The sequence below is a fragment of the Musa acuminata genome, chromosome BXJ3-2 (assembly GCF_036884655.1).
Source record: "Musa acuminata AAA Group cultivar baxijiao chromosome BXJ3-2, Cavendish_Baxijiao_AAA, whole genome shotgun sequence".
Classification (NCBI taxonomy): Eukaryota; Viridiplantae; Streptophyta; class Magnoliopsida; order Zingiberales; family Musaceae; genus Musa; species Musa acuminata.
In genome coordinates, this window is record NC_088350.1 from 21,160,401 (window position 1) to 21,185,535 (window position 25,135).

The following is a 25,135-nucleotide window of genomic DNA, read 5'->3' on the forward strand; positions in this document are numbered from 1 at the left end:
CTCTCTTCGTTTCGGAGACCACCATCCCCATGGACTACTCCGGTTTGCTGAACAAACTGTGCATTGTTCTGCCTCCTACAAACGCACTTGCTAGATTGCGACTCCACGTCAATACAACCCCCGCTGCACCACTCAAGGCTTAGCAACATGCTGAACTCGCTGCACACTGAAGCCTCCTACAGACGTATCCTTCACATGCCGAAGAGAAAGTTTCAATACTTCATGGCGCCGAGTTTTGGTCGCCTTGGGATGGCCGCGAACATTCCATCGTCCGCATACAAGCCCATGCATGAGTACCGAATTCTTCGAGTTAGCAATTCCCCTCACCTCTGTGTGTTTTGCACAACTCTTTTGGTCGCTAAGCAACTTATTCCACCTTGTATGGTCTCATCCTTTACCAAGCGTCTCGCTTGCCTTGAGCACCATCAAGTATAGTTGTCAACGTCAAGCCGTAGCTCGAACTCAGCCATCCCAACCTTTGTGCGCTCCGCATTCTTCCCAGCTTGCTTGTCCTTGTGGTGCCTCTTACGCGAAGGGTTGGCCATTCCTCTAAATGTCACTCTCAGATGCCCACTCCTCCGAACGACTCCTTTTCCCTACATCTCCATACTCGTTTTCCCTCAAACAGTCACGCGTGTACTGACTGCCCTCAACACAGCCCCGTTAGGTCCCCCACATTTGCATGCCAAGTGTTTCTATGAGTGCTTGTCCCGCTCTGATACCATCTGTCACGGACTTAGCTGGTTTTGCCTAAGTCGTGCGGCACCCTTGCGTGTCCGTCCGCAAAGGTTAGCCTCCCTGAAGCCTCCTATGGTCCCTCAGAACCCACAAAAGAGAAAACGGGTTAGAGAAAACGCCTCACTCAGGATCTACAAGCAAACATTTCCGAAAACACTTCATAGACAATGCAAATTACAAACAGACTTTACAAGCTCTGAACAGTTGCACAACAAATGGTCAAAATGATCTATTATAGACTATAAATCTCTCACAAGTGTCCACATGACACAACCTTTATTTACAAGCCTAAAGCGGCCACCAACCCAACTAAAATGAGATTATTAAGCTTTCGGTCGTCCCTCTATATGCTGTGCAAAGCATGAACATACCAAAAGACACAGATATACATAAGCATTACATCAAACATCCTGTTTAGAAGTTTGTCCGTGACAAAGCGACGGCGACAATGGGACTGGCGAGCAACAGCAAGAGTGGGAGCGGGAGCTGCAAGCGGCGAGCGACAACGGGAGCAACGACAGCAGCGGCGAGCAATCAGCAAGCAGCGATTGTGGCAGCGGCAAGTAGTGACAGTAGCGGCGAGCAGCGATAGTAGCGGCGAGTAGTGACAATAGCAGCGAGTAGCGATAGTAGCGGCGAGCAGCGATAGTGACAGCGACAACAGAGAGTAGCGATAGTAGAGAAGAAATCTCAACGGTAAAATCACGAGTGCTAGGGTTGGGGAAGTCGGGGAAATTGCAAGAGGGAGCCTGATATCGGTGATTTAGTTGGTTTGATTGAACCAACTAAAGCACCGGAGACCAACCTGACCTAAAAATCTAGTTCGGTCGTCTGGTTTAACCCAGGCGCTCGCCCGAAGCGCCCAAGCGACGCCTCTTTGAAGCGAAGCGCTCGGACATGAAGCGAGGCGCTCGGGCCTCTCCTTGCCTCGCCCGAGCGTCCATTGAAATCACTTATTGTAATCAATATATGCTTTGTGTCTCTAGAATTTATATTTGCTCATTTCTGGAAAATTCTGGAAGGTTTGCCTATAATTGTATTGTACTATTTATCCTTTTAAGTAATTATTCTTAAAGATTTTATTTTACCAGTTTTGCCTTTTTCATGAATCCAATATGACTGACATCAGATGGATATACAACCTATTATGTGATATGCAAAGTTTTACTTTGTTGGACTTTCATGACATGAAGATATCAGCAATGTGCTTCTATCTAATTCTGAATGAGTGTTTCTCAAAAAATAATATGTGCATGATGTCCATTCTTTCTATCTGACTGTTCTGTTCTCACTTCTTAGCTTTGATGACAAGAACAATTTCACTTTCTGGATTCTTTGTGCAAAAAAAAAAAAAAAACTGTTTTCAAGTGAACAAATCTCTTCTTAATCTTTTTATGAATATGGGTGATGATCTATGAAGAAACAATCTCATTTCTCTCTCATATGTCAGGGTTAGAGATATTCTTTTTACCAGACATGCCTATAATGTAGATGGCTCACATGCACTTTTATCATATATCATCTGTGATATTCTCATTGGAAGTGGAAATATGATCATAATGATATATGAGATTAGAGGAGTCTAATACTATTGACCATATATTGATGTTTAATCAAAAGAATATTTCTTGGGTTCCATGGTCCATATCATGTGCCACCACTGCACATGTTGTTGTTCCTCACCGACCAGAAGGGACATGTGCCAGCCAGCATTTGGCACGGTGGGAAAGATGAGTCTTGCCCTATTATTCCATTAGGAAGAATCCCTTTTTCCTTTTTATGATTCGGAGATGTGATTGATACATCCACATGAAGCATGTCAAGTCTTACACCATTTGATTGCTACTTCTTCTGCCTTGTGCTTCCTAAACAAGTGCATCTCTCTTTTACCTTTGCCTCCATCAATGCAACATCTAAACCTTATCAGTAATGGAATACTACAACACAACCACAATAACAAGCTATAATTAAATCAATAACATTCATATCTCTTCTAACTCCACCATCTAATGTATGCTTTAATGACTTAATCTGAACACTGTATATAGTTAATAAAAAAAAAATCAATCAATGTGCCATGTAGATAAAATAATATGATTTGATTGTGATATATATATATATATATATATATATATATATATATATATATATATATATATATATATATATATATATATATATATATATATCTTTAGATCGTAAATGGTTATGCTTTCTCTTTGCCCCTCTCTCCCTTTCATCATCATCAGTTGTGCTTCCTTTCTACCCTCCCTCCACTAATCGTGGATGATTGTACTTCCTCTCCGTCCTTTTCGTCTAATGACGACTATACTTCCTCTTTACTCTTCTCCTCTCGTTATCAATGTACCCTATCTCTATAAGTGAAAGTGCATTAGGGCCAACAACTATAGAGGCCTTCCTGAGCATAGAGCGCAAGTCCTAGGTAGCCATCATCGCCAACTGCTACCTTTTGCTGCTTGTTGACTAACATCTACGACGGCAACATAGTTGGAATGGTGAACTCTCTCCTTTCACCATTATAATCAATAGTTGTAAATGATACTCGTCGTAAAAAATCTCTCTATGAGAAAATTATTCTTTGCGTGGGTAAGGGTCTTGTTTTATCTACAACATGAAATTACTTTTTATTTTTATTTCTACATAGATAACATTATGAGATACATATTTGTTTGGTAATAATATTAAAATTTTCATGGTTATTGATTTTGATACATAGTTTTATGATGAGGTGGAAGAATGTTGTTATTAATTGCACCTTTCACCATTAGCTATTATTTGTATGTTTCCTAATATGTTTATCAAAATATAGCTATCGTTGTATTAAGAATCAATTTAAGAATAAACTTTTGTTTTCTTATTGATATTGTTTCATAATCAAAATTATTGTAATAGAAGTTAATTTTTAAACACGTTAGAGGAGTTGTTACGTACACTCATAATAATATCATGCCTAACATGATCAACTTCTTATTATCTTTATTGCTTTTGTTGTGTAGACTCAATGATATATTTTTTTATTTCTTTTCCTATTGATGAAATATTACGGATAAAAGTTAGATTAATAATAATAGAGTTCGTAACGAGTATTCACAAGATGTTAAGGTTTCATTAATTTTGCATTAGAAAAGGGTTGCTTGGGATGGAAAGATTCTCTGTCCATGCAAATTATGTTTGTAATTTTTGCTATATGAATCATGAAACTATATATAAAAGAAATTTAACATGCTACATAAAAAATCTATGCTATGAGCCTTTCGACCTTACTTAACATGTTTTAAGATGCTTGATGTGATGGCGACATGCACTAATATGGGGTTCTTATCATTTAAAAAGTATTTTATATGAATCGAAATATTATTCAATTTTTTTTTCTACTGAACTTTGAACTTTGATTGAAGGTGAATATTTTCTTTATCCATCTTTGAGAGGAAATACAATTTTTTATATAAAATTTTATTTTTTTATGACTTACATAAAATAATCTTTTCATTTTTTTTTACTTTTCTCGCTTTACAAAAAAAATATATATCTATACTATTTTTCTTTTTTTTCTATATGTTTATAATTTAAAGAGTATTTTGGTATTATTGGAAAAATGAGTCACTATGTGGTGCTTTGCAAAACAAAGAAAAATAAAACTACTCATAATCTCATTAAATATGATGATAAATTAATATAACGAAATATATTACATTCTTCGAGTATTCATACAAATTTCCTATTGTGATGTAATAATATATTTGTCTATAATAAATATACAAATAATAGTGTTGTATTTGGTCAATAATGAGTATAAATGAAACAATGTGAAGGTTGTCAGCCACTTCAACCATAGCGACAAACAACATCAGTCAAAGGACCGGCGGAGGTGGATTTCTTTGATAACTGTGCATATCATCATCATCATCATCATCATCAGCGTCATCATCATGCCAGTTGTGATAAAAGAGAGATTTTTAAGCGGCCTTTGTCGACGACGGGAAGGAGTGCGAGTGGGAAAGCATCGGATGCTCTCCTTGGCTTTGCTTTCCAGATAATCTCGTGGGGGTTCGGCCTCATCCCCCCCTCTCCTCCTCCTCTATAAGAATTCGAGACAGCCTCCGTCCGCGATCGACACCAAAACCCCTCGTCGATGGCGGACCTGCTGGCGCCCGAGCAGATCGCGGAGTTCAAGGAGGCCTTCAGCCTCTTCGACAAGGACGGGAACGGTCAGCCCTCCCCCATTCCACTTCTCTTGCTTCTGTCGACCTCTCTCTTTCTCGTTTACGATTCGCTTCGAGTATTGAAGTAGGGTTTTTGCTGCTATGCTTGATTGACGTGGTCGTCTAGGTGATTCCCTTTGCTGCTTTTGCTCTGAATTCATTGGCCTTAAACTTCTTCTTTTTCTTTTTGTTTGGGTTTTTCGATCTAAAGAATTCTCTTTTAATTTCTTGCTCTTTTACCGTATAATTAGACTGGGCGCCATCATCTCTTTTGTTCAACAAGCTTCATGCTTTCTAGCGGGCTATAACTTGTACCCATGATATTTATTGGAACTCCATCCTAAATTATGTACAATAATTCCTTGTGGTTGTGGTCTGTTCTTGTCATCAGCATATCTTGACAAGAAGATTTATGGTGGCCGTTCTCTCACCCAAATGATTACTGAAATAAATGGCCTCCTCTGAATCCATATTTACAAGTTCAGGTTCGATGGAATTAACCTTAAGAACCTACTGACTCTGAAAGTAATGTATTCTTTAAGAAAATTCAAGATTTTGAATGTTTTGGTGGGGACATTAGTCTAGAAAGCGAGTAATACGCATGAGGGAACCCATTTCTTCCCAGTTTGCGCTGAACTAATGATGATAAGATTGGAACTTCTTCTCTTTTGGCCAATCCAGCTAATTTTAAGGCTGACATTGGTTTTGGCCCAGACTTAGCCAGAACTTGAAATTGTGACGGAAGGTCCTTCGGAGATTCATGTTAGTAGAGGAACTTCAAACATTAAACAAATATTGGTCAGTTCAGTTAGAAGTTCAAAATATTTCTGAATTTTGTTTAGGTTTGATATCCCTACAATTTGTTTCCATAAAATAGGGATGGCTGTCCTTGTAATTTTTATAATATACATTTTCACCTTTTTTGGTCAGTTTCGATTGTCTACATATTTTTCTCAAGCTCTCTATTTTTACTGTATTAGCATATGATTTGAGTCTGCTTTTGTTTGTACGAAACTAAGTTAATGAAATGTTTGGTGTGTTTTACTAATCTAAATACTTGTTCCGATTTAGCTGATGAAGTTGCTATGTAAATCATTCCCATCCTTTTGATTTATTGAATATCTATTAATTTTTCCACACTTAGCCTATGATTTTTAAGGTTTTTTGTCATTGCACAAAAATTATGTTAGTATTTTCTCATTTGTTGGATATCATAAAATTCTCATTGTAGTTACCTTCTCAACAATAGAGTGTATGTTCTTCATTTGGTTTCTCCTAATGAAGAAATATGGTTACCCTCCTCAAAATTAGAGTATTTGCTTAAATTTCCTGAGTATATGTTCTTCATTTGGTTTCTCTTAATAAAAAAATATGGTTACCCTCTTCAAAATTGGAGTATTTGCTTAAGTTTCCATCTCAAATATGTTGCATCATTTTTTTTTTTTTTGAACTTTTGGTCATTGTTGCAAATTGCACTATCAATTATAAACCTCTTGTATCTTCTGGATGAAATGTCATTAGGTCACATCACAACTAAGGAGCTTGGAAATGTGATGCGAACACTGGGACAGAATCCTACAGAGGCAGAGCTACAGGATATGATCAATGAGGTGGATGCCGATAGGAGTGGAACCATTGATTTTAAAGAGTTCCTTAACCTGATGGCACACAAGATGAATGCTGGCTCAGAGGAGGAGCTTAAGGAGGCTTTTCGGGTATTTGACAAGGATCAGAATGGGTTCATTTCTGCTGTTGAGCTTCACAATGTATTGGTCAATCTTGGAGAGAAACTGACTGATGAGGAGATTAATGAGATGATGCATGAGGCTGATACCAATAATGATGGCCAAATCGATTATAAGGAGTTCATAAAAGTCATGAATGCAAAGTAAGGAAAATTCCTGCAAATGTTTTTCTCTAAAGAATCAATACTTTCATGGCTTTTCATATAAATAGTATTGTGAGAAAAGGCAACAATTTGTTGGTTTGGTGATTGTTTTATTTTGAACTGGCTTCCTAGAAATTTGTTCTTTCTGTTAAGATTCTTCAGGTTTCAGATTTTTCCCTTTGGAACCTCTGGATACCAAGATTTGCGACCTCTTTTTTTCGTAGTTTTGAATCTCAGAGTCGACTTTCACTATTTATTTACAAAATAAATGTCCAAACCAATCATAATCATATTAATAAGTAAGGCTTACTTCATCCCTATCTATATCGGTTTGGGCCACATCCAAAACCTGGACTACTGCAAAAACCTGCATTATTTAAGTCTTCATGTTGCAAATTGACTAAAAGTATATCTGCTGTGTGTATTTGCTTTTTCTTTTTCATGCTTATTTTGCTATTCACTTGTAATATTAAAATGCCTTGGAATATATCCTGTACCATAGGTCATAATGTCATTCTGTTCTTCCAGCTTTGTTTAGTTGAAACTTGAAGAAATCTCCAAAGGGTGCCTTGTAATATTTCCTACCCAATCAAACACGTGAAAATAATGAAGTAACTTCCATTGATCCTTCCTATGTTTTACTTTACACTCCACAAGTGCTCTTGTTCTCAAAATCTCAGGATTTGCATTACTTTGTGTCTAACTACTAGTTCTTATTGCATCATGTGGCAAGCTAAATTTGTTAGATTAGTTTTCTGTTTTCATTGTGACTGTACTTGTGGGATGAAGGATTTATTGCCTTTTGCATGCAAGCATTTCTTTTGTTTCTTTAGGTGTTCATCATTTCATTGAAGTATCTTCGCTAACTAGATGCTCTTGTGGCAGATCCTAGGAAACCCATTGTCTTTTCAACTCCAATGCTCTGCGTTTATTTTGCTGGCTATTAATTTGCAGCCTATATTATTCTGCATAACTGCTTGATACTGCCTTCTTTGGCATTAGGGCTGAGTCTTTTATCTATGATGTAGGTCCACTCAAATTGAAACATAGATGAAAGTAGCAGACCTCTGCCTCTTGGCCCAGCTCGATTTGACTCAGTTTCTAGGGTTCTATAAGCTTCATTGGTCAACAATTCTTCATATGCCAAATTTAGTTTTTGTTTGTAGACAATACTGCCCAATACTTTTGCTCATTGGAACCCATTTTAAAGCCACACAATTCCAATGCTTCCAAAACCTATTTCTGTTTTAATGGTGCTGAATACTCTGATCATAAGTTGGCTGCTTGTGGCTTGCAAGATGCGTGATGTTACTGTCTGCTCTATTGTCATGGCTAATATTACCTTCTTAAACTTGCTGTTGCAACTCCTGCATTGTTTCCTTGTGCACTAGTCTATAGGCTGTGCTTAAAGAAACTACATGGTCAATTGGGAGGTTTCATGATGGGAACTTCTAATTGTTTATGAAGGTGTCAGCTAGCTTAGCTGGTAAAGATCTTGACAGTTTATCGTAAAGTTCTAAGCTCGAATTCCACCTTTATCATTTACCCTTTGCAAAAAAAAAAAAAAAAAAAGATTATTTGTTGTCTATATAATTGGTTAATGGTGCAACCATCTTATTTGTCATTTTTAAGAGATGGCATCATTTAAAGAATCCATAGGATTAAAGCAATACTAGAGCTCTGATTGTGATTGGAATGTGGACTTTTTTTTTTTTTGCAGACGAAGACCAGGTGAGGGGAGTGATAGCAAGAAGGCCGAGACCAGTCCTCGTCACTCGAAGCACAGCGGCGATGATTCTCCATCAAAGTGCAGCCAAGTCTGCTCGAGCTGCACTGTTCTCTAATCGATCTGTGTAGGGAGCGCATCCTTACTGGAGACATGGAATGAGTGAGTGACATGGTGTTATGTTCCGTATGTATGTAACATTGCTTGGTACCGTAAATGAATTCCTCTTCCCTGTGATTAGACATATTTACTGTATCACACTATAAAAGCCATATTGTTTATATCATATGTATTTGCAAATATTTTCATCTGATTCTGCTTCTTCCTTCTTGTTGTACTGAAGGTGTTATTGGTGTTCACTTTCAACAAGCTTATTTATCTCAATTCAAACATATTTCATCTTCCTCTGACTTTGAATTGGCAGAAATATCATGCACTGGGGTATTTAGAGTAGTAGTATGATCCACAAATGCTAAAACATCATTCATTCTATCTTGCATGATTATTCATGAAAAAAAATCATGCTAAAATTTTTATAAATAAAATGAATATTTTGCATGGTATATATTATTTGAGGACCCCTCCACCCAGGCCTCACATTGATGTCTTATCCATGATGATGCTGAGGGGCCTCACTTTGAACCCATTTCTTCCATTAATACTAAGAGAAGTTGTAAACAAAAGTATCATACACTCAACTCAGTCCAAAAATGTGAAAACTTCTGAGATGTGTGCAAACCATTACCAAACAATTTGAGCTCCAAAGAGTCAGACTACTGTGGTCACATAAGTAAATTGAGCACCAAAATGCAAAAAGGATAGAGGTTTACTATTCACAGACCCATTTGACTATTGAAACCCTCATATCTCTTTTTTAAAATAATAAAATATTATTTTACTATCTATAGTCTTGATATTATTGATTTTATCTTTTTTTTTTCTTCTTCATGATCCCTTCTTTTATCCTTGATGTCGATGTCGCTCGTCACCTCTTGCTCGTCGTTGTTGATACCGCTCGTTAGGAAGAAGAAAAAGAAAAAGAATAAAGAAGAATATTTATATTTATTTATAAAAATAATAATTAAAAAATATTAAAAAATTAAAAATATGAATATAAATAGTAAATATAGAGTTGCAAATATTAATATCAAAAAAAAAAATAGTCACCTACTCGAAAGATAGTAAGACAGTTGTCAACCAGCATGAATGTGATCCAAACAAAAAAGAAATGACTTCCAAAGAACACATCACAAAAAGACACGGCATAGTCTTCAACAAAGTCATGGGCTCTACAATTTGAAATCTCCAAAGAAATAGGAGATTTCAAATGGCAAGTTTTTTTCTTCTTCTATTCATAATCACATTTTAAAAATAAACTTATTATCTAAAACTCCTCTCTTACTATTTATAATATTTTTTAAAATAATAAAATAATAATAATTTACTATTCATAGCACTTCTAATTTTATTTTTATTATTTTTTTGTTTGTTTTTCTTCCCCATGGCTCTCCGCTTGGACTCTCTCCATCGCCCACACACCCTACAACTCTCATCACTATTGTTATTGACTCTTTGCATTGTCCATTGTCGTTGATCATCACTCATGGTCTTGCCCTCACTACTTATTATCGTCGGTCGCCAGTCTTAGCCTGCCCACTTGTTATGAATCTTCCACTAACGTCATCATTATCCAATTTGCTACTTATAAAAGAGGAGGAAGTCATTATCGTCAATCGTTAGTCCCAACTTGCTCGCTTATCGTTAATCTTCTATTAATATTGTCATCGATTTTGTCGATTATCGAAGGGGAGGAAGCTATTATCGCTAATCAAAAAAATATTATCGCTAATCATCGCCCTAGCTTTCTCGACTATCGATAATCTTTCGTTGACATCATTATCATCGCCCTAGCTACGGAAGAGGAAGAAGTTATTGTCATTGATCATTAACCCCAACCTATCTATCTGCCATCAATCTTTTGCTGACATCATCATTGCCAACTCCACTATTTGCGGAAGAGGAGGAAGAAGATGAGAAGTGGAAGATGATGATAACGATGAAAAGGAGAAGGAGGAAGAAGAAGGGAAGAAACAAGTAAAGAAGAAGATGGAAAGGAGGAGAAGAAAATGGTCACACCAATCGATGTTCTTATAGATGATTGATCGACAAATGAAGTGACTTGTATGAAATAATATAATTGAGGAGTCGAGGGAAAAATAAAGATATCATTGGTAATATAGGAAATATATTTAGTAAAATTATATTTTTATATGTTTAATGATTATATGAAGAAGTAATGGATTGTTAACAGCAAAATAGCAACACTAAAAAAAGAAGAAGAAAAAAAAAGGGTAAAAAATGAGAAATACTTTCTATTTATTATATAAAAAATAATAACAATATTGAGAAACTTTTGTATTATAGGAATCGGTCAATAACAAAGTATAAATAGTACGGCGAGAAAGTTATCGTCCACATCATAAACAATGACGAAGAAACTGTCAAAGGAGCAGTGGAGGTGGATGCTTTAATAACTGTGCATCGTCGTTGCCATCATGGCCAGATGATAAAAGAGAGATTTTTAAGCCGGCTTTGTCGACGACGGGGAGGAGTGCGAGTGGGAGAGCATGGGATGCTCTCCTTGGCTTTGCATTCCAGATAATCTCGTGGGGGTTCGGCCTCATCCCCCCCTCCCCTCCTCCTCCTCTTCCTCCTCCTCCTCCTTCTCCTCCTCTATAAGAATTCGCGCCAGCCTCCGTCCGCGATCGGCACCCAAACTCCTCGTCGATGGCGGAGCTGCTGACGCGCGAGCAGATCGCGGAGTTCAAGGAGGCCTTCAGCCTCTTCGACAAGGATGGGAACGGTCGGCCCTCTCCCCCCCCCCACCTCTCCCCCACATTCCCCTTCTCTTGCTTCGATCGACCTCTCTCTCTTTCTCGTTTACGATTCGATTCGAGGATTGAATTAGGGTTTTTGTTGCTCTGCTTGATTGATCTGGTCGTCGTCTCGGTTCTCGCTCGCTGGTGATTTCCTTTTCTACTTTTGCTACGAATTCATTCTCCTTTTTCTTTTTGTTTGGATTTTGGATCCAAAGAATTATCTTTTAATTTCTTGCCCTTTTACCATATAATTAGATTGGGCGCCATCATCTCTTCTGTTGAGCAAGCTTCATTCTTTCTAGTGGGCTATAACTTCTACCGATCATAATGCCGTAGATAAGATGATATTTATTGGAACTCCATCCTAAATTTTGTACAATAATTCCTTGTGGTTGTGGTCTGTTCTTGTCATCAGCACATCTGGACAAGAAGTCTTGTGGTCTCCGATCTCGCACCCAAATGATTACTGAAATCAATGGCCTCCTTATATAATCCATATTTACAAGTTCAAGGTCAATGGAAGTAGCCTAAGAACCCACTGACTCTGAAAATAATGTAATTTTCAAGAAAATTCATGATTTTGAGTAGGTTTTCGTGGGGACATCATCAGTCCAAAAGGCTGAGTAATATGCATGAGGAAACCCACTTCTTCCATCAGTTTTGCGCTGAACTTGATGATGATAAGATTGCAACTTCTTCTGTTTTGGCCAATCCAGCTAATGTCAAGTCTGACATTGGTTTTGGCTCAGACTTAGCCAGAACTTAAAACTGTGATGGAAGGTGTTTAGGAGATTCATGTCTGTAGAGAAACTTAAAACATAAAAAATATATATATATTTGTCAGTTAAGTTACAAGTTAAAATTATTTGTTAATTTTGTTTAGGTTTGATATTACTACTATTTGTTTCCACAAAATAGGGATGATGGGTGTCCTTGTAACTCTGGTAATATACATTTTCAATTATTTTGGTTAGTTTCTTCCATTGTCTATATATTTTTCTCAAGCTCTCCATTTTGTACCCTATTAGCATATGATCTGAGTCTACTTTTGTTTGTACAAAATTAAGTTAATAAAATCTTGGGTGTGTTTTACCAATGTAAATACTCGTACCGATTTAGGTGAGGAAATTCCTAGGTAAATAATTTCCGTCCCTTTTATTTAATGAAATATCTATTAAATTTTTTTTTCCAAGTTTAGGCTATGATTTGTAAGGTTTTCGGTCATTGCACAAAAAATTATGTTAGTATTTCTCATTTGTTGGATATCGTAAAATGCTCGTTATAGCTACCTTCTCGACAGTAGAGTGTATGTTCTTCATTTGATTCCTCTTAATAAAGAAATATGGTGACCCTCCTCAAAATTAGAGTATTTGCTTCAATTTCCTTCTCGAGTATGTTGCATTTTTTTAAAAGAACTTTTTGGTCATCGTTGCAAATTGTACTACCATATATAAACCTATCGTATATTCTGTATGAAATATCGTTAGGTCACATCACAACTAAGGAGCTTGAAAATGTGCTGCGTACACGGGGGCAGAATCCTACAGAGGCAGAGCTAGAGGAGATGATCAATGAGGTGGATGCCGATAAAAGTGGAACGATTGATTTTCCAGAGTTCCTTAACCTGATGGCACGCAAGATGCATGCTGACTCAGAGGAGGAGCTTAAGGAGGCCTTTCGGGTATTTGACAAGGATCAGAATGGGTTCATTTCTGCTGCTGAGCTTCACGATGTAATGGTCAATCTTGGAGAGCAACTGACTGATGAGGAGGTCAATGAGATGATGCGTGAGGCTGATTCCAACAGTGATGGCCAAATCGATTATAAGGAGTTCGTCAAAGTCATGATTGCCAAGTAAGGAAATTCCTGCAAATGGTTTTCTTATAAGAATCAATACTTTCATGGCTTTTCGTGGCAGATAAGTAGTATTGTGAGAAAAAGGCAACAATTTTTTGGTTTTGTTGACTGTTTTATTTTGTATTGTCTTCCTAAAAATTTGTTCTTTCTGTTCTTGTTCTTCAGGCTTCAGATTTTTCCCTTTGAAACCTTTGGATGCCAAGATTTCCGACCTCTTACTTTCATAGTTTTGAATCCCGGAGTCGACTGTCGCTATATATCTGCAAAATAGAAATTAGAACCAATCCTAATCATATTAATATAAGTAAGGCTTGCTTCATCCCTATTTGAACTGGTTTGGGCCACATCCAAAACCCGGACTGCTGCAAAACCTGAATTATCGAAGACTTGCCACAAATTGACCAAAAATATATCTAATGTATGTATTTGTCTTTTTTTTCTTTTTCATGCTTATTTTTCTATTCACTCATAACAATATCATTCTTTTCTGGAACTGGAAATATGTTCTTCCTGCTTGGTTTAGTTAAAACTTGAAGAAATCTCCAAAGGGTGCCCCCTTGTAGCATTTCTTTCCCAATCAAACACATGAAAATAATCAAGTAAATTCTGTCGGTCTTACTTATGTTTTGCGTTACCCTCCACAAGTGCTCTTGTTCTCAAAATCTCAGTCAGGATGTGCATTACTTTTAGCTTTCTGTTTTTGTCGTTACAGTACTTGTGGGATGAAGGATTTATTGCCTTTTGCATGCAAGCATTTCTTTTGTTTCTTTAGGGGTTCATCATTTCATCTTAGTGTATCTTTGCTAACTAGATGCTCTAGTGGCAGATCTTAGGACTTGGTTGGCCTTTTCGACTCCGTTGCACTGGGTATACTTTGCTGGTCATTAATTTGCAGCCTAAATATTCTGCATAACCACACACTTGTTTATGTCTGTAGATAATACTGCCCAATACTTTTGCTGATCGGAACCAATGCTTCCATAAACTATTTCTACCTTAATGGTTCTGAATTCTCTGATCTTACTTAAGTTTGCTGCTTGTGACTTGCAAGATGATCATATTACCATCGTTACTGTCAGCTCTAAATTTTGATTGTTGGTTGTCTGTATGACTAGACTGGTTAATAATGCAATCCATCTTATTTGTCATTTATTAGAAGAGATGGCATCATTTAAAGAACCCATAGGATTTAAATAAAGCAAGCTCGCTCTGATTGTTGTGATTTGCAATCTTCTGCAGACGAAGACAAGAGGGGGGGAGTGATAGCAGGAAGGCCGAGACCAGTCCTCGTCAGTCGAAGCACGGTGACGACCGCCCTTCACCATCGAAGTGCGGCCAATTCTGCTCGAGCTGCACCATCCTCTGATCGACCTGCGTAGGACGTGGAACGAGTGACATCATGGGGGGTGGGGGGTGTTTTGTTCTATATGTATGTATCATTGCTTGGTATTCAACCGAGTGTTAGGCCTGAGGCATGTGTGCAACAGTCGAGATGCATTATTCCTCTCTCCATAAGGTCAAGCCTAATTAATGTGGTGGTCATGCGAGTGAAATGAGCTCCAAAATCCATAAAGTAACCACTTACCGAAGATATAACACAGTTCTAAAGATATTGTTGTCGACGCAAATCAATTGCTTCAGCCCATGATGACATACATATGCTGATATAACACAGTCAGCAAGCTATATTTCTCTCAATCTGTGAGGGCAAAAACCAGTGTGCATCAACACGACCTGAGAACCATCTTTAGGTAACCACCGGTAAACACAAACTCACATAACACCAAGTTCCTCGTTTTTAAATTGAGCAGACCCAAAGATACTCTCGTCTTCTTCCACATCACATGGACTCCCAGCACAGCATTTGTCCTTCACAACAAGACACAGGGCATCATCTTCTACGATTTAACCCAACCCCACATGTGCCCCCCGACAAATGGGAATCAATTCTGGTGACTCCTTTTACATGGAGGCTGTTGTGATTCACCCACACAGCATTATAAAGAACCCAACAGATACAATGGTATAATCTCGCTACTCATTCTTGAGCTAAACAATTAAAAGTGCAACAAAACTAAAACTACATAAGAACAAGGGGGGGGGGGGGGGGGGGGGGGGGGGGGGGGGGGGAATTCTAAAAGAGAGAGCTTTGAAGAAGTTTACAAGCTCACACTAATCTGCGAGTCAGAAAAAGAGCAGCTTTTAGTCATCTTCTCCAGGGGCAGCCTTGGAAGAGCCAGAGCCCGCCTTCTTGGGGAGGAGAAGGTTGTGGATGTTGGGCATCACACCACCGCTGGCAATAGTGACCTCCCCCAACAGCTTGGAAAGTTCTTCATCGTTCCTCACCGCAAGTTGGATGTGCCTGGGGACAATCCTGGTCTTCTTGTTGTCCCTGGCTGCATTCCCAGCAAGCTCCAACACCTATTCACCAACAGTATAATATTTAGATCTTGAGAGGAGTAATACCACAGTAAAACCAATAAATTAAAGTCGAAAAGAAGGAAATGAAATAACCCCAAAGCAACACGACCTAGATCCACAAATTACCAAAAATCACGAAAAGATACTAATAGATTTCCAGAACATCAAATTGGACCCCTGTAAAACCAAGACCAAAACCAGATCGAAGAACATTAACCCTAAAGTTAGTGGAAACGACAGAAAACATCGATTTCAACGACGAATCAATAGAAACACCTGAATCAAGTAGAAGAGAAAACAACAGATAAAAAAGGGGGGAAAATCCACACCTCAGCGGCGAGGTACTCGAGGACGGCGGCGAGGTAGACAGGGGCGCCGGCGCCGACGCGCTCGGCGTACTTGCCGGCCTTGAGGAACCGGGCGATCCTACCGACGGGAAACTGGAGCCCGGCCTTGCTGCTCCTAGAAATGGACTTCTTCGCCGCGGCAGAACCGATCGCCTTCCCCCTCCCGGCCATGGCGACTACTGTCGTTAGGGTTTCGGAATCAGTGGGAAAGGAAACGCGGCCGTCGCAAGCGATAACGTTGTCGATTGGAGGCGGGCTTCGCTTCGTATTTATAGGCCCGAAGGGAGATGGAGATTGGCCGCCAGAGGTACCACACGGATCGTGAATCCTATCCGTCGGATGTGCATGTTTTGGACGGATGGATCTTTTTGATTAAGTAACACGAAGAAACGGGAAACGATTATGACGTTATTTACAAATTGGTCCTCCTAATTTAGATTATTAACTATTTAGTTCATATATTATCCCTAATTGAAATTGTCAATTATGTCCACGGGATTAAATATTTAATAACCTCACAATAGGTTGTGAGGTTAGATTCCGAAATTAAGATTTATATAATTAAGAAAACCATCCAATTGTAATGACTTCAGATTCGAATCACAAATCAAGTAAAAAAAAGAAAAATCATATAATTAATAGATCATTTGGCTAAAAGAATTAAGATTTAGCATATACCTTGGCAACATGTATTAATTTTTATTACCAATAAATAAACATATAATTAAATAAGTGTTCCTATCATTTCAGTGATTTGAAGTATCATCTCACTGTTAATTAAAACTCCAAAACGATTGTGGTTTTATAAATATTTGGGTTATTTAAGTTTTTTGGTTTTTTATTATACTTAACAACTAATAATCACAATTAAGTTATACTTGAGCTAGGATGATATTTTTAAAAAATATTAATATTTTGGATATTTTCAAAACTCCCATTTTATTTTTTACATAATATTTTTAATTTAAAAAATACTACAATTGTTTTTAAAAAATTTTCATCTTTTTTATAAGATCTATCTATTTGAAAATACTATAAATGATCTAAATAAACCTCAAACCTTAACTACAAATATGAAAAAATGATACTGTAATATTTTACAAGCAATAATAATTAAATAGACAATATGATATCACGTACAATCCTTTTCAATAACGTTTATAATATTATCAATATCTTAATAAAAAATATAAATATTTATTTAAAAATACTATAAATAAACCAAATAAAAATATTATAGTAGTTAAAAATAATAAAAAAATATTTGATAGGAAAACTTTTGAGGGGTATTTTAGGTATTTTAATTATAGGTACTGTTTAAAAAAAATAAAAAAAAAGGAATACTTTTGAAAAATACTTAAGATATGGGTATGTTCTTGGAAAATCGTCCATTGAGCTTCTCATGATAAATATTATAGCAATAGAATTAGTGTATGTGACCAATCTTAATATCTGGAGCGAAATATGAGACATATTACAATTTATAATAGTAAATATGATTTTTTTTTCAAAAAATACAAATAGGTCTAAAAATTATATTATATTATATATATATATATATATATATTATATCATGTAATCCATGAACGTCGTGGAAATCCAATTGGATTTCGCCACGTCATCGGCATTCCATTGCCTTCAAAGCCGAGCTACCTAACCCCCAAGACGACGAAGTAACAGCAGGAAAAAAGAGCCACATTTCGGCCCAACGGCAGGTCGATATCAGTCATCCCCCGGTCTCCCAGCCGTCGAAATCTGGGTCTCCGGCGACAGGTCGGAGAATGGGCTCCTTCGAGAACCCTAGTTACTTCTTGGATTGCTCCCTGATCGACGAAATCCCCAACGATGGGGATGATTTCGCGGCGAACGATGGCGGAGGGTTCTGTTTGTCCCCTCAGGGCTTCAATCCCTCTTCCACTGTCCGGTACTTCGAACTGGAATCTCGGTTGTAGCTCGATTTTCTTTGGTTGATTAGATCGGGTGATGCTTGGTTTTATGGTTGGTGCTGCAATGATGAGTGAACATTTCTGAGAGAACCATATTTTAGTTGTTTGTTAGGAATTACTAATGTAGGAAAGAATAAATCTGAATAATTTACAATTGTTTATGGAAGTAGATTGGTGTTTTAGTTATAATTTGTATTGATTGGTAACAAGGTTGATGATTTGGTCCATTTGGTGCCTATTTTTCTGTCTTGTGTAGGATAATATGCTGCTTTGCTAGGATCTGAAGTTTGCCTCCATCATCTGAACATAGAATTGTGAGGCAAATTATGTTTTTGCAGTAGCAAATTGAATGCATATCAGATCTATTTGCAGCTTATTCTTTTTTCTTAATGCACTTTTGATTGACAATACATTTGACAATCAGTGGTCTTGGATAAAGATTATAGTTTAAAATTCTTTCCTGCTGCCTTCTATGACTTACAAATTTAGAAATCAGCCTGATTGGAGAAAATTTTGCTATCTATGCTTCCACTCGCCAATTCTGCTCACTGTTAACTCTTGTCCATTACCAGTCATAAACTACAATTGAAATAAATAAGGGCAAACTGCTATGATGCATTTGTCTCACATAGGTGAACCTAGGCATGCCCCAACTCAAATTAGAGGAATAGCAGCAGTGGTAGAAGAGCCAACCACTGCAAACCAGGGTTGAGGCCCCCTCCTTATTCGAACAAGTGACTGGTATGTCTTCTGATTTCGATGAGGGTTCGGTGACTTTCACCAAGTATCAGACAGGGGAACTAAACCCATAATTGTCTTGATTGGCTTTCTCAGGTCCTGTTTGCATTTAGACAAAGATTGATGATGTAACACAGCCATTTTTATTCTGATGGGGCCCTGAGTCTTCCACTGATGCACTATGCAGTGCTCACCTTCTGCTGACACTTGCACAGTTTTAGCATGGTGATATGGTATATATTTTTTAATAATTTAATTTACTAATAAAAGATTATTTAGGCTAATTTTGTCCTTCCATCAGCATGCTTTGTAGCCAAAAGTTGCACATTATCTGATCTTGAATTTCAATATTAGTAAATCATCCAAAAAGTTCCAGGAAAAGTGACCTTATTTTGATACTACATGTACCAATGGCATTTGCACTTTTGGTCACATGTATATGACTTGGCAGAGTCCTGTACCGACTGTTATTTCTGACTGAATCTTGCATTTGTTCTGCTTTCTGTCAGTTTCTTATCTTGCGTCATCTTGACACACTTGAAGACTTGTTTATTTAGATATATCTTTTGATCTTGTAATTGTTTTTGTAAGCATCCAATTGCTTACTTATGTATCTCTTTTGCTAGTGTGGATATTGATAGCTCTTTTGTAAATTCTGAGTCTCAAGCAACTAGGCTCGGCAAAGCGGTTTGAGTCCTTTTGATTAGGGGTTCTTATAATAGTACTTTAAATAAATCCTTTTTTAATTGCAAAACATTTATGAGTTGCAGTGTCAGATCAGAATCCTGCAGTAGACCTGCCTCAAAAGCCTGAAGGGAGAAGATGAGAAGGGAAAAGTTAAATGATAGGTAAATATATTCATCAGTACATGATTAATTCTTGTGACTTATCAACCTCCAGCAACATGTCTTTAGAGTTTTCACATTTTCACAATTAAAGGTTCATGGAACTGAGCTCTCTCCTTGATCCTGGGAAGCCACCAATGACTAACAAAAGCAGCTATTTTAAGTGGTGCTGCTCGTTTGGTTTCTCGGTTGCATGATGAGGCACAAAAGCTAAAAGATTCAAATGAAAGCCTCCAGGAAAAGATAAAAGAATTGAAGGTGAGATTTCTTTTCATGTTGCACATTCTCTACGAGTGTTGTTGCTAGTTCTTTTCATGTTTGTTCCTTTATGATCTGGAAATATCGATAATTTATCATTTGTTTGCTTAATAATCTTTAATCTTTTATAGTTCTATTTTATTTTATTTAATTTTAGTATTTTTTAATTTGAAATGATAATTAAATACTATAAATTTCCCTGATAAGGATAGTAGCTAAATGTTGTGCTATTTCTAAATTCGAATTTAAATGATTAAAGAATATTATTTAAAAGCTTCTTGGAGTTCTAATATAAGTATAGCATTGTTGACACGTTAGGTGTCGAGAACCATCTCGGATCAAGCATCTAAGCCTGTAGTAAGTCTAGTGTTGGATATTAGAGGGATATGGATGTAATGATAAAAATCTCTTCGTTGCTTCGAAAGACTCGTGCCGTTGTTAGGGATCCTCGAGCAACATATCGGGATGAGAGGGCAATATATCGAGTCGATGCTGATGTGAATGCAACGTTCAACCAATATATCGAGCTAAAGGGTGCTTGTCAGGATGTGACATACCGTCGGATTGTTTGCATGTCAGACCCTCTCTTATCAATCATAAATTAGCAAAATTGGAGAGTATACTTTGCAAAATAGCAATCTACGAAATATAAATAATTGAAGTTTCAGTAATATTCTATTTTTTATTTCAAATTATAAGACTTCTCAATAGAAATGTTAGGCTGTGAGAGAGTTTTATATCACCCAAAAAATTTTCTATAAGGCGACAAGGAAACCAACATGTGGCAGCTTGACTTGAAAGACCTACTGCATTTGATGTTATTTTCTTGTTTTAGGCTATATATTTTTGCTCTGGGTTAATTCATCCTATTTTAATGTTTTTCTCATTTATATAAGTTCATGTTCATCTTTCAAGATGTTTTTGCTTACCTGGGGAACAACAGATCTTCACACCAAGTCCTTCATCACCTTTGTGTTCATCAAGACCTACGTCTCTTTGCAGGCTGAGAAGAATGAGCTTCGCGATGAGAAGCAGAAGCTAAAGGCAGAGAAGGAGAGTCTGGAGCAGCAAGTAAAACTCTTGAATGCACGACCAAGCTATCTACCTCACCCACCTTTTGCACCAAACCTCTTCCCAACCCAAAGCCAGGCCGCTGGCCACAAGCTCATGGTCCCCATCATGGGTTTCCCTATGTGGCAATTCATGGCACCCACAGAGGTCGATACATCGCAGGATGCGGATAAATGCCCGCCCGTTGCTTGAGCAGCTAGCTGTGGTTTCATGTGTAGTTTCTTAAGATAGGTTTTGTCGATCTCATTTGCTTCAAACGACGGTTATTTAACCGAATGTTATTCTAGTTCTCCTCATGGATGTGGGGTATCACTGTCCATGCCTCCTTGTTCAATTGTATATCATGGATAAGATCTCATCTCTGTAAATTACATTAACGAAGGCGATGCGATCCATTTCGCCATGCCAGTGTGAAATACATGAAATTTCCTGAACCTTTGTTGTTATGCTGCTTAATTTGGTGTGCCATTCTGGGAGAAAATGGTATATATACAAATGGATGTGCCGCAAACGTAATCTACATGAAAACCCTTTTCATTCTTTTGGAACATCAATCTTTTTTTTTTAATAATTATTAATATCCATTACATTAGACACGTACAAGACTCGAACCAACTTGAGACACTAAAAATCGATCACTTGTGTATCGATACACTAACCATCAACCGAGATGGAACATCGATTCTTATTTTGTTTGTTCTCTCTTGATCCAACACCCAGGAAGAAGAAAGACTCTGTAGCCACCATTTTCCATGTTTCAGCAGGTCTGCACAAGACATGAAATCACGATAAGCTCCTCTTCATAACAGTATCAGATTCAAACAATGCTGCCGGAATATTATGTTCCCCAAACCAAAAGCTGTCATAAACAGAGCATGCATGGAAGCAGGGTATGATGCAGCAGCAGCAGTAGCAGCTGAATTCCAAGCAATTTGAGGAGAGTGAGAGGTAGAATGGTGTTTACAAAAGAAGAGAAAGCATTTTTTTACAAGAGCTATTTCTTGAGAACCGAAAAATCAATCAAGAGGGACAAAAAAACAGAGACAACTTTCCAAACTAGTTTTTCTTTGACAAAAAGAAAAGGTTAAACTAAGGTTAGGAGAATGTGTTCTAAAAGAGGACAAAGTACTTTTTTTTTTTTCCTCAAGCCTTGCTATCAAAAGGATCACTCAAAGAAAATTTTTGTTTTTGAATTTATGTTTCATAAAAAGAAATATTTATAGAAGCCAAAGAAAAAAAAAAAGGAAGCATTTATTTTCTAGAGCTGTTCCTTGAAAATTAAGTCCAAAAATTAATATAAAATATAAAAAAAAAATCACAATCATTCACAATTTGTTTTTGGAAACTAAAAATTATGTTCCCTGACAGATACAAATTAATCATCGGTTTTGTTCTTCGGGTGGAAGCATTTTCTTCTTCTCTGCCACCTTAATCTCAAGAAACTACAGAGTTACCAAGTATTTTCTTGTTCTTTCTTTCCGGCATTGTTTTCAAGATCTGTTTCTAAAAACGAAAACCGAGAATCAAAATAAAATATGTTTTGGGAACGGTAACAAACCGGCCTTTGTTTTTGTTTTCTGGGGAGAAGACTTACTGGTTTTGTGGTGAAAGCATCCGGACGCACTTTACCTGCATCAGAACCCCACTATGTCATCCCAATTCCGCCGAGGGACAGCACCAGCAGCAGCGGCGCCACGGCGATCCACATCACGGTCTTGGCCACGGCGGCGCGGCCGACGCGGTCGCCGGACACCCAGACAGCGAGCCCCAGTAGCCCAACCCCGAAGAGGAAGAGCACGAGCAGCGCGAGGTAGTAGGCCACCGGCAGCAGCTGGTGCGACGCGAGGTGGGCGGGTGGTCTCACGGCTGCGCCGATGCAGAAGGACGTCACGGTCATTCCCTCGAACACGAGCTTGCGGAGCAGCTCCGGCCCCGCCGCGCCAGCGATCGCGTCGGCCGCGTCCTCGCCGCCATCGCCTCCCCCGGCAGCGGCAGCGGCATCGATGAAAAGGCGTTGGCCTCCGCCGCCGTCTGCCCCGGTCGTGTCGAGCGTCGCAACAGCAGCCTCCAGGCCGCCTGCGTCATTGGCGTAGTAGGCCACCGGCAGCAGCTGGTGCGACGCGAGGTGGGCGGGTGGTCTCACCGCGGCGCCGATGGAGAAGGACGTCACGGTCATTCCCTCGAACACGAGCTTGCGGAGCAGCTCCGGCCCCGCTGCGCCAGCGATCGCGTCGGCCGCGTCCTCGCCGCCATCGCCTTCCCCGGCAGCGGCATCGATGACAAGGCGTTGAACTCCGCCGCCGTCTGCCCCGGTCGTGTCGGGCGTCGCAACAGCAGCCTCCAGGCCGCCTGCGTCATTGGCGAAGCCGCCGTTGCCGTCAGTTGCTCCGTTCATGGGTGCCTACGCACTCTCGGGGAAAGCAACCCAGAGACAGCAGAGCTGAGATCGACGCTAATCGTGTGTGCTTATATAGGCAGATAAAGTTGACTCTAAACAGAAAGTAAAGCGTAGAGATGGAAAGAAAAAAGGTGGGCCTTAGAATGTCGGAGAATCTGTCGTGGCGGTAGCGTCGGCCCCAAAGGAAAAGCAAACAGTCGGTGGGAGGCAAAAAGATGCGAAGACGCATGTCAGAAAGTATGTGGTGGCGGTAAGTGTTGGCTCTAAAGTGAAACAAAAGTAGCTGACAACGATATTTTGCGAGTGTTGCTCCAAAAAATATATATATTTTTTAAAACATTTATTGAATATTACGTGATAAATTTATTTTTTTAAAAAAAATATTTTTAATACTTTTTTTTTAATGTAAAATATAGTTTATTGAATATTTATTCTAAAGAGAAAGTAAGCAGATGGAATTTTATTTTTTTCTAAAATAATATTCTTAATTAAAAATTTTTCACCACAACAAAAATACTGTAAATAATATAAATAGACTCCTAATATCAACCAAACTAATTACAAGCCCAAAAATATGATAATATAATGCTTTATGAACAATAATAAACAAAGAGATATTATTTGATGTCACTTATAGTAATTTTTTAATAATATTTTTAATACATCGATAAAACACAAAGCAGTATAACAATTGAAAACTGTTATGAGTATTTTCTAGGATTAGAGAGCGAGCGAGAGAGAGAGAGAGGGGTGTGAGGAGGAGACTTTCCCCGCAGCATGAACGGATAGGAAGGCTGTCGTGAACGCGGCGGGGAAGTCTCAGATAGCGATTGTGGTTTGGTTTTGCCTGTATAGTAAACGAGACCCGAAACATTTGCTTATATTCCGCTTTTGTGCCTCGGGCACTTCGATTTTGACTGATAGTAGATGACATTTGAGAGTGTCAGATGATAAACAACCACGTAATGGACGACAAAGTATGGAAGCAGGCCAAAGTTGACTGCTTCATTTGATCGCCACGTTCAAACAAAAGCATTCACTCACTAAAGAAACTCTCTCCTTTATCAGAGCCTCACATTAGTCCATCGATCTTACCGTGAACGAACTATATTTTATATTATAATTCTAAAGGAATCCATCATTGCCGACATAAGACATGACATCAGAATATATATATATATATTTATTTATTTATATAATGACATCAGCTATCACAGACTCCCACCTGAAACAGTAACCAAGACAGAAGGGCCCACGCATCTCTCTTCTCGAACGTTCGAACAATGGGGAAAGGAACCATTTATATATAATTCTCTGGAAGAATTATATGTATATATATATATATATATATATTCTAAATTAATTCAAATTTCAAGTGTTAAGCTGAACCATTTACCATCCACACGAAGGAAAACGTTAAAAATATATATTAATAGATCATATCTTATTTATTAGTTTAAGCTTTTAGATATGAATAGATTAGGTTTTAAATCAACTTGACAGGATAATTTAAATTCATCCCAAAGAGCAACTGTTGAATACTCGTTGCCACTTATCTAACATAACATGCAACTTTTTGTTATCAGATACACAAGTATCATCCCACTGCACAGTTGACATCAAGAAACCCTCCATGTAGATAATGCCATACTTTCACAAGTGTTTATTAATGTTAATTTGAGAACTCATCAGTTTGGTCCACAGATGACAACATGTTATTCAAGGTCACTTGGATGCAAATGCGATTGTATCTCAGAGAGCAAATGTAATCTCCAATAAATCACTGAGAGGCCTAATAAG

At 38.0% G+C, this 25,135-nt stretch overlaps 4 protein-coding genes and 1 pseudogene across 7 annotated transcripts; 3 read left to right on the top strand and 2 right to left on the bottom strand.

Annotated features, from left to right (window-relative positions):
* The first annotated feature begins 4,726 nt into the window (after positions 1-4,726).
* On the top strand, positions 4,727-8,888 carry LOC135631104 (calmodulin-2-like). 2 transcript variants are annotated; one of them, XM_065138516.1, is made up of 3 exons: positions 4,730-4,967; positions 6,483-6,849; positions 8,570-8,888. In XM_065138516.1, the coding sequence occupies exons 1-3, from the start codon at positions 4,892-4,894 to the stop codon at positions 8,691-8,693; spliced, it is 567 nt and encodes a 188-aa protein (XP_064994588.1). In that variant the 5' UTR covers positions 4,730-4,891; the 3' UTR covers positions 8,694-8,888. The 2 variants fall into 2 exon arrangements, with proteins under 2 accessions (XP_064994589.1, XP_064994588.1); XM_065138517.1 differs by lacking the exon at positions 8,570-8,888 and having other exon boundaries at positions 4,727-4,967; positions 6,483-6,853.
* Positions 8,889-11,092: 2,204 nt separating this feature from the next.
* LOC104000259 (calmodulin) lies at positions 11,093-14,838 on the top strand. 2 transcript variants are annotated; one of them, XM_009422263.3, is made up of 3 exons: positions 11,093-11,438; positions 12,942-13,308; positions 14,551-14,838. In XM_009422263.3, the coding sequence occupies exons 1-3, from the start codon at positions 11,363-11,365 to the stop codon at positions 14,675-14,677; spliced, it is 570 nt and encodes a 189-aa protein (XP_009420538.2). In that variant the 5' UTR covers positions 11,093-11,362; the 3' UTR covers positions 14,678-14,838. The 2 variants fall into 2 exon arrangements, with proteins under 2 accessions (XP_009420538.2, XP_064994587.1); XM_065138515.1 differs by lacking the exon at positions 14,551-14,838 and having other exon boundaries at positions 11,095-11,438; positions 12,942-13,312.
* Positions 14,839-15,477: 639 nt separating this feature from the next.
* Positions 15,478-16,317, bottom strand: LOC104000260 (probable histone H2A.2). The gene is made up of 2 exons (XM_009422265.3): positions 16,062-16,317; positions 15,478-15,732 (listed from the first exon to the last, which is right to left on the bottom strand). The coding sequence occupies exons 1-2, from the start codon at positions 16,248-16,250 to the stop codon at positions 15,514-15,516; spliced, it is 408 nt and encodes a 135-aa protein (XP_009420540.2). The 5' UTR covers positions 16,251-16,317; the 3' UTR covers positions 15,478-15,513.
* A 1,445-nt stretch (positions 16,318-17,762) lies between these two features.
* On the top strand, positions 17,763-21,371 carry LOC135631105 (transcription factor ILR3-like; annotated as a pseudogene).
* A 125-nt stretch (positions 21,372-21,496) lies between these two features.
* LOC135630815 (uncharacterized) lies at positions 21,497-23,397 on the bottom strand. Of its 2 annotated transcripts, none has more exons than XR_010494147.1 (2): positions 22,532-23,397; positions 21,497-21,703 (listed from the first exon to the last, which is right to left on the bottom strand). XR_010494147.1 is itself a non-coding variant. In XM_065138038.1 (2 exons), exon 1 carries the CDS (start codon positions 23,330-23,332, stop codon positions 22,583-22,585), a length of 750 nt encoding a protein of 249 aa, XP_064994110.1. In that variant the 5' UTR covers positions 23,333-23,395; the 3' UTR covers positions 21,499-21,703; positions 22,567-22,582. The 2 variants fall into 2 exon arrangements, 1 of the variants encoding a protein (XP_064994110.1); XM_065138038.1 differs by having other exon boundaries at positions 21,499-21,703; positions 22,567-23,395.
* Between the last annotated feature and the right edge of the window lie 1,738 nt (positions 23,398-25,135).

Coding starts and splice junctions, on each gene's coding strand:
- LOC135631104 (XM_065138516.1), top strand. CDS start 4,892: ATGGCGGACCTGCTGGCGCCCGAGCAGATCGCGGAGTTCAAGGAGGCC. Junction 4,968..6,482: donor CTTCGACAAGGACGGGAACG/GTCAGCCCTCCC, acceptor AAATGTCATTAG/GTCACATCACAACTAAGGAG. Junction 6,850..8,569: donor ATAAAAGTCATGAATGCAAA/GTAAGGAAAATT, acceptor TTTTTTTTGCAG/ACGAAGACCAGGTGAGGGGA.
- LOC104000260 (XM_009422265.3), bottom strand. CDS start 16,250: ATGGCCGGGAGGGGGAAGGCGATCGGTTCTGCCGCGGCGAAGAAGTCC. Junction 15,733..16,061: donor TCGAGTACCTCGCCGCTGAG/GTGTGGATTTTC, acceptor GTTGGTGAATAG/GTGTTGGAGCTTGCTGGGAA.
- LOC104000259 (XM_009422263.3), top strand. CDS start 11,363: ATGGCGGAGCTGCTGACGCGCGAGCAGATCGCGGAGTTCAAGGAGGCC. Junction 11,439..12,941: donor CTTCGACAAGGATGGGAACG/GTCGGCCCTCTC, acceptor AAATATCGTTAG/GTCACATCACAACTAAGGAG. Junction 13,309..14,550: donor GTCAAAGTCATGATTGCCAA/GTAAGGAAATTC, acceptor AATCTTCTGCAG/ACGAAGACAAGAGGGGGGGA.
- LOC135630815 (XM_065138038.1), bottom strand. CDS start 23,332: ATGAACGGAGCAACTGACGGCAACGGCGGCTTCGCCAATGACGCAGGC.